Genomic DNA, 7,741 nt, shown 5'->3' on the forward strand with positions numbered 1-7,741 from the left:
TATATATATATCTCACTAACGTTAAGGAAAAGCATCGGCTGTGCAAAAGTCCCCTCTGCCTCCTCGTCCTCCTGCGCTCTCTCCCGCCGCAGTCCCGCGGGCGGTGTGGTAGAGGCCTCTATCTGGACGTGTCCATGTTCTCCTCTTTAAAGTTGCTGCAGTGCTCGATCACCTTGCTGGGGACACAGGGGAGAGGGCTGGAGGTGGGCCAGGAAGCTGACTGGCCGCGCTCACCGGAGCTTCCCAGGTTCCCGGCCCACCTGCCAGCCCTTGGGAAACTCGTAATCATGGCGGAGCAGCCGATGCTGCAGCTGTCACTGCACGCGGCCCTGCATGCCAGGCCCCTGTCCCACGTGCCCTTTTACTCCATGCCACGCTCAGAACGGTGACGAAGGCCCAGGGGGAGCCTGGCCCTTCCTGCTGCCCCGACACGGCATCCCTGCTGTTTCCCGTGCACAGGTTGAGGGGAGAATCAGAGCCCATGTGTTAGGTTGGGCAGTGAAACCCACAGAAAAGCGCGATGGCTGGCACGCCGGTGGCCTTCACACCCAGCCTGTTGGGTAAGGCACAGAGGATGGCACCCGGGGCCGGGTGACACCCGCAGCCCCCCAGAGTAACTTTCTCCCACTCTGGTTTCCAGAACACCCCGTGCCACGTGCTGCCTCTCTGCTTGCAGTGTCTTCGGCCAAAAAGAAGAAGAGTCTGATCGGGCTTGCCAAGGCCCAGAGAACCCAGGGTGCCCTCCCTGCCCGCGTCAGCCTCTGCAGGAAGCACGCCGCTCTCACCGGGCCATCTCCTTGGTCTCCTGCCGTGCGGTCGCCATCTTGATCATGTCCCTCAGGAGGGGCATCCCGCCTTCCTTGATCAGCAGGGGACAGTACTTGTCGGCTGTGAGGCAGGGTGGGAGCTCATGAGGCTGGGTCTCCCACCCCTGTGCCCCAGAAACCCGCCCTAAGGGAGGGGCAGTCACAGTCACATCTGTCCAGCCTGGGGTCCTGAGTCGCTTGTTCCACGGGAGACAGCACCTAAACAAGGCCCTGAACCTGATTTTCCTCCAAGAAACTTTTGTTAAAACACAGATTTTAAAAAACAAGCAAAAACCCCCACAGATTCTGAGCTGGGCATGGTGGTGCGAGTCTGTAAGCCCAGCACGCAGGAGGCTGAAGCAGGGAGACTTGCACCAGTAAAGGCCGGTCTGGGTACATAATGAGTTCATGCCCAGACAGAACGACATGGCGAGACCCCGTCTCAAAAACTGAAACAAAAACATCAATCAATAAAACATAGATTCCCAAGTTCTGTTTCTGTATAGCACATCTAACAGATCTGGGGTCTGCTGGATCTGTATGTTTTGTTTTGTGTTTGTGGTACTGGGGGCTGAACTCAGGGGTGCTCTACCATTGAGCTGTATCCCCTCCCTCATTGCCAGGGGAGAAGGGACTTGAATTTGCGATCTTCCTGCCTCAGCTTCCCTCAGGGTTAGGGTTACAGCAGTGAGTGTGGCACAGGTGCCAAAGTCTGCAGCAGGGGCAGGGGGAACTCACGGTAGACGGACACAAGGTTGTACAGGGCCCAGGTTGCCCAGTGCTGGCTGACAGGGGAGATGCCCTGGGGCAGCAGGCGGAGGATCGGCTCGAAGGACCTGCAGGCAGAGAGCGAGGTGACCGAAGGGGGGACGTTCCCCGGCTCCCAGAGCAGCAGGGCCAGGCAGAGGGTGCAGCTGGGGACCTGGGAGGGGGAGGCGGGGGGGAACGCGAGGCACCCCCAGCAAGGGCCTCTGTGGGCCACCCGAGTCAATGCTTTAGGGGGCTCCTGGGTCTCCCCCGCATGAGGCCCCCAGAGTCTCAGTGCCTGGGGGCTCAGCCAAGCCACCAGAGAGGGCCCATCCTCCCAGTGTGAGTTTCCCACTCAAATGCCCATCAGTCCAGGGTACCACAGACCAAGTGGCCTGGCGACAGGCCCTGTGACTGGGCCTTCAGTCAACACAGGAAGATTGGACGCCAGAGGGACACCAGAGTGGGGCCGAGGACACTGGGCCCAGGCCCCAGGCCCCAGGCCCCGCCGCTGTGGCACCTGTAGTTGATGTTCCTGCGGGAGTTGATGTCCCAGCTCTGGATGGCCGCCCACATGCGCTCCTCCACCTCTGCCCGCTGGGGCTCGCACACACCCCAGGCCTCGGGCCCATCGAACATGATGTGCGACAGGACGCCGCAGGCGTTGTAGGACACCTCGATGCCGTCCGCCTTGCTCTCCAGAAGGTTGCTGTGGGAGGGAGGAGGTGGACTCCTGGGAACTTGCCAGATTGTAGCTGTTTTTCCTTGTTATTTTGTTTTGTTTTTTTGAGACAGAGTCTTGCTATGCAGTCCAGACTGGCCTTGAACCTACTATGGAGCCCAGGCTGGCCTTGAACTCACAGTGATCCTCCTGCCTTAGCATCCCTAGTGCTGGGATGACAGGAGTGCACCACCATGCTTGGAGCAATTTATTTTTATTTATGATGTTTACAGGACTGATGATTGAAGTCAGAACCTTCATGCCAAGCTACATCGCAGCCCTTTTTTATTTTGTGATAGGGTCTCAGTAAATTGCTAAGTTTTCCAAGCTGGGCTTGAATTTGCAATTCTACTTCAGCCTTGCAGAGGGCTGGGATTACAGGTGGGCACCACCCTGCCTGGCTTGGATTGCAATTTATAAAACAGATGCCAGGAAGACTGTTGACTTCATTATAACTTGTTGTTTATACTCAGATTCCTAAAAGGGATTTGAAGTTACTTAAGATACAATTACACAAAGACCACATGCGGCAGGGTGAATGAATAAGGAATCACATTTCAGAGGGAAGGGCAGTCACGGCAGACTAACAGTGCTCAGCATCCTGGCAGCCAGGGCAAAAGGAGAAAGGCGACCAGTACTGACCTGAAGACGCTGATGAACTGAGACGTCATCAGCTGAGGCCGCAGCTCTTTCACCTCTGCCACATTTCCCAAGAGTCCCAGCATGTTCCGGTGTAGTTCCTGCTTCTCTGGGAATTCCTGGCAACATGAGATGCAGTGGAGCCACTCAATTAGCACTGAGTTACTTAGTATCTGGTGTCATTAACCTGAGAGTTTTATGGGCATCCGTCGGGTCTGGCTGTTCCCATGAGATGAGGGGAGGCCGGCCTCCTGACTTCCGGTGGCCCAGGGAGAGCTGGGTGCACACGGTGAGGACAGAAACGGGGAGGCTGCAGAGACCTGAGCTCTGGGGCCAGTGAGGCCCTGGGTGCACAGACTCAGGATTGGTTTGCAGGCGTCTCCGCTGGAGCGCCAGGACACTGCCTAGGGAAGAGACCACACCATGGCGGAAGCCCGCCTACGATGTCACCACGGGCCAGAGAGCTGCACCACGTGTTCCCTAAAGAGAGCCCAGTGGGCCACGGGGAGCTCGTGAGCAGCAGATTGGGGCTGGGGCCCGGGTGGCCCTAACCTTCAGGCAATCCAGGAAGAGCTTCATGCCGTTGAAGTTGAGGAACATCTCGCAGTTGTCAGGCGTCTCGTCCGTGATGTTCCACAGGGCGCTCCAGGAGAACTCCATGACTTGGTCACACTGTGGGATGCGGGGCTCAGTGCGCACCGGGGACCGCGGCACCCACCTGGGGCCAGCTGCCCCCCAGAGGCCCCCACTTACGATCTTGTCCAGCAGCTTCTTCTGAATCAGCTTCAGCATGGTCTGCAGGCAGAGGAGAGAGCGTGTGGAGGCCAGGGCTCCAGAGCCACCACGGCCCGGGACCCCGGCAGGGGCAGGGCTGGGGCCTCTTCTGGGGAAGGCCGAGTCTCCTCGTCTCTTTGGGCAGAGACAGGAGCTCCAGGCACAGACCTGGTTGCAGGCGGCCTGAGGGCTGCCCTGGCCCCACGCTGACTCCCTGGTGACAACTGGTTCCTACTGTTCCCGAGATTACAGGAAGGGTGGAGACAGGGCCCACCTGGTTTTGGCTTCGTTTTGTTTTTTTTGGTACCAGGGATTGATCTCGGGGCCTTGGCTTGCGAGGCAGGCGACGGCACCTCTGAGCTAAATCCCGGCCCTTTTCGGTGTTTTGAGACAGGGTCTGTGTGGTTCAGGCTGGTCTCGAACGCATGGTGCTCTTCCTGCCTCAGCTCCTCTCCCTGCCTTGGTTCTCAGCTTCCCCTGGCCGGTAACCTGATTCTCTCCCACCCTACGCTAGGCCCCAGCTCTGCGCCAGAGGCCAGGACACGCTGGGGAGGACAGAGGAAGGACAGGCGCCCAGCCCTGCTACGGCAGCGTGTTGGACACTCGTGAGCCCGTGAGGGGCCGTCAGATGGGTCCGAGGCGGCAGCTCGATGCCCCCAGGCCCAGCCGCCCGCCCCGAGGCGCAGCCCCACCGGCCGTACCACCACGAAGCCCATCTTTCCCACGGCCTCCTTGTGGTCGTTGTCCACCTGGCAGACCAGGGCGTTGCACAGGTGCACGGCGATGCGCTGGATCGACTCGTCCTGCCGCGCGGGGTTGAGGATGCTGAGCAGCAGCTCATTGACGCGGCGGTACTGGAAGTCCAGCTCCTCGGGGATGCTGAAGTTACACAGTGTCAGGCAGCAGTTCCGCTGCACCTGTGGGCATGGCAACAGGCTCCAGCATCCTGGGCTCTCCGCGCGGGGTGGGGTCTCTGGGAGGGAGGCTACGGCTTGGGTTTTTTGTTGTTGTTTTTTGGTTTTTTTTTTTGGTACCAAGGATCAAACGTGGGTCTTGCGCTTGTGAGGTAGGTGGCGGAACTACTGAGCTAAATCCCAGGCCCTATGGGCTTGGTTTTTAAAAAACATTTTCTAATGTACAATATTTATGGATACAAAAAGTACAAATGTAACTGACAAGTAATTACATAGGATATACCACCTGCGCAAGAAATAGCTCTGCCAGCACTGGAAGGCCGTATGTCCCTTCCTGATCATAAGCTCCGGGCTCTCCCTACCCTGGGAACCACCGTCCCTGCCTCTTGCTTCTCTCTACTCAATGATTGCAAGAGCCACCATTGGTACAGGGAGCGGAAATACAGCCACTCACTTTTCACTGCAGTATAGTATTCCATCACACGGTGACCCACTTACCCTCTCTCCTCTGATGGATGTTTGCTTGTGGCTGGCCACAGAGCACGTATATCATACATGCATCCCTCAGGCCATGGCGTGGGCTACCTCAGGGCACACATGCCTGATGGGCCTTTGCGGTTTTCAGCCTCGCTAGGTGATGCCAGGCTGCCCTCCATAGTGTTTGTACGAGGCTCACCCCCAGCAGTACACCAGGGCTCTGGGCGCTCTCGCCCTCCTTTGCTCTCTGCACTCTCAGGTTTGTTTTTATTTGGAGACAGGGTCTCACTATGCAGTTTAGGCTGCTCTTGAACTTACTATGGTGGCCTGGCCTGCCTTGTACTCATAGCGCTCCTACCTCAGCCTCCTGAGTGCTGGGATGATAGGTATGTGCCGCAAATACCAGCTGTTTCTTCTTTTTTTAAAAAAAAAAATACCTTTACAAAGGTGACCCTAGAACATTTCCTGTATAAGATAAGCAATGCGTTTGCAGTCTTGTTCTGTGAATTCCCTGACTCTTTGTTTAGAAAAACCTTATAAAAAGTACCTCAGCCCCTGAGCAGTTGTGTCTCTGAGCCACCTGGCTCCGGGAGTGCCGTCTGGCCAGACTAATAAACAAAAAAAAAAAAAAAAAAAATTCCTTTACAGTGTTCTCAGCACATTTTCTTACCATTGAATGTCCTTCCTTATTTCCATATTAGTTACTGGGAGTTTACTCTCTTTTACTATAATATTTATTATTTATTTTTTTACTTGTTTGGTACTGGGGATCAAACTCAGGACCTTGCATTTGTGAGGCAGATGGTGGCACCACTGAACTAAACCCCTGGCCCTACTGTATTTACTTTTTGAGATAGGGTCTCACTATATAGTTCAGGCTGGCCTCAAACTCTTGGTGTGAGCCACTACACCCAGCCTTACCCTGTTTTACTAACTTCATTCTTATCCACAATACTTACTTAGTTATTACACATACAAATTGCTTTTTCCTGAGGTAGAATTGAACTCAAGGCCTCATGCTAGAGGTAGGCAAGTGCTCTACCGCCGAGCTATACTTTCAGCCCCATCTATGTTTTTGGAGAAAAGTTTATTTTAAATTATAAAGGTAATACTTATTTGCCAAGGATTTAGCTCAGTGGTGCTGCCACCTGCTTCACAAGTGCAAGGTCCTGAGTTTGATCCCTGGTACCAAAACAAAACAAAACTTATTCACTGTTAAAAAAAAAAAAAAAATCACAGGGTACTATCTGAGCAGAGTACCAATTTTGTCCCCAGAAGTAATCACTGTGAAAGTTTGGTGTGCGACCTTCTAGATTTCTCCCTCATGGGGAAGGGGTGCAGAAAAAAGCATTGGACTGGTCCAAAACTCTTCACTTAGCTATGCAGGAGAGATCTTCCAGGCATAGTGGCACACACCTGTAACCCCAGCACTGGGGAGACTGAGTGAGGCAGGAGGATCTCTGTGAGCTCAAGGCCAGCCTGAACTACACAGCAAGACCCCGTCCCCCAAAGCCAAGTTCCCCCACAAAACCAAAAAAACAAAAAGCACCCTAAATGTTTAACTTTGTGTGCTGAGCCAGCGACTCTGCCACGGGTGTGGGACTTGGCCACGGCTCCAGGCTCCAGGCCGTGTCAAGTGGGCTTTCCTTCAAAGAGGACACAGAACGTGCTGGTGTCACCAGATATGAAAGCCAACTGTTCGCAGTTTCTGGGGAGGAGAGATAGTCTTGTGAACGACTTTCACTTTCTAGACAATTCACTCTTGCATTACTCTAAGTCTTTTAAAGTATTAGGTATCTTACCTTTGTAATCAGAAAAGAAATATTAAAAAAATGTGTGGCAGGGCCAGGGATTTAGCTCAGTGGCACCGCATCTGCCTTGCAAATGCAAGTTTGATCCCTGGTACCGCAAAAAAAAAAATGTGCAGCAAAAATATATTTGCTAGGAGAGCAAACGATGCAGGGAAGGGGAGGCGGAGGAGGAGAGGTCAAAGTGACAGATTCGTTTTGTATACGCACAACCAGCCCTGATAAAGTAATTCTAACGTGCTGAACACACGTGCCAGTGAGAACAAGAACCTGAGGACGTATGTCTGCTGCCACAAGCAGTGTTCACACTCACAAGACACCGCTGTAGCAAATGTCTGCATTGCACAAACTGCCGTTTACTGACCACGGATGGACAGACTGAAATCTAAGACAGACATCTGCCATTCATGGCGGCTGCCTCTGCGTGGTGGAACTACGGGTGATTTTTATTTTTTATTTATGTTTGTTATTTTTGAGACAGGGTCTCACTATGTAGTTCAGGCTGGCCTAGAACTCACTATGGAGCCCAGGCTGGTCCCGAACTCACAGCGATCCTCCTGCCTCTGCCTCCAGAGTGCTGGGATTATAGGTGTGCGCCACCATGCCCAGCAATTCTTATTTTTCTTATAGCTGTAATTATTAGTGTTGAATTGTAAGCAAAACAAAACCGTTATTATGGTCCCAGGGGTCGTGTCACGCTGAGCCAGGGTACCCGAGACATAGCCGGCCCCATTTTCTCAGGACAGCAATCAGGCCACAGTGCCTGAGCCCAGAGTGTTATGTGAGGGAGGCGCCCTCGACCACACCACACCGAGCAGGGCAGGGCGGGCAGGGGCAGGGCGGGGCTGGGGGACC

At 54.2% G+C, this 7,741-nt stretch overlaps 1 protein-coding gene across 1 annotated transcript in view; it reads right to left on the reverse strand.

Moving 5' to 3' along the window:
• Positions 1 to 6: 6 nt before the first annotated feature.
• Positions 7 to 7,741, reverse strand: part of Zer1 (zyg-11 related cell cycle regulator) — a 12,221-nt gene continuing 4,486 nt past the window's right edge. The window contains 8 exon segments of the mRNA XM_033759137.1: positions 7 to 176; positions 786 to 888; positions 1,545 to 1,642; positions 2,074 to 2,262; positions 2,917 to 3,032; positions 3,466 to 3,585; positions 3,667 to 3,708; positions 4,389 to 4,604. Coding sequence (XP_033615028.1) covers positions 119 to 176; positions 786 to 888; positions 1,545 to 1,642; positions 2,074 to 2,262; positions 2,917 to 3,032; positions 3,466 to 3,585; positions 3,667 to 3,708; positions 4,389 to 4,604 — 942 coding nt within the window. The 3' untranslated portion in view covers positions 7 to 118.

Source organism: Fukomys damarensis, unplaced genomic scaffold, assembly GCF_012274545.1.
Source record: "Fukomys damarensis isolate Sample0158 unplaced genomic scaffold, DMR_v1.0_HiC HiC_scaffold_36, whole genome shotgun sequence".
Lineage (NCBI taxonomy): Eukaryota > Metazoa > Chordata > Mammalia > Rodentia > Bathyergidae > Fukomys > Fukomys damarensis.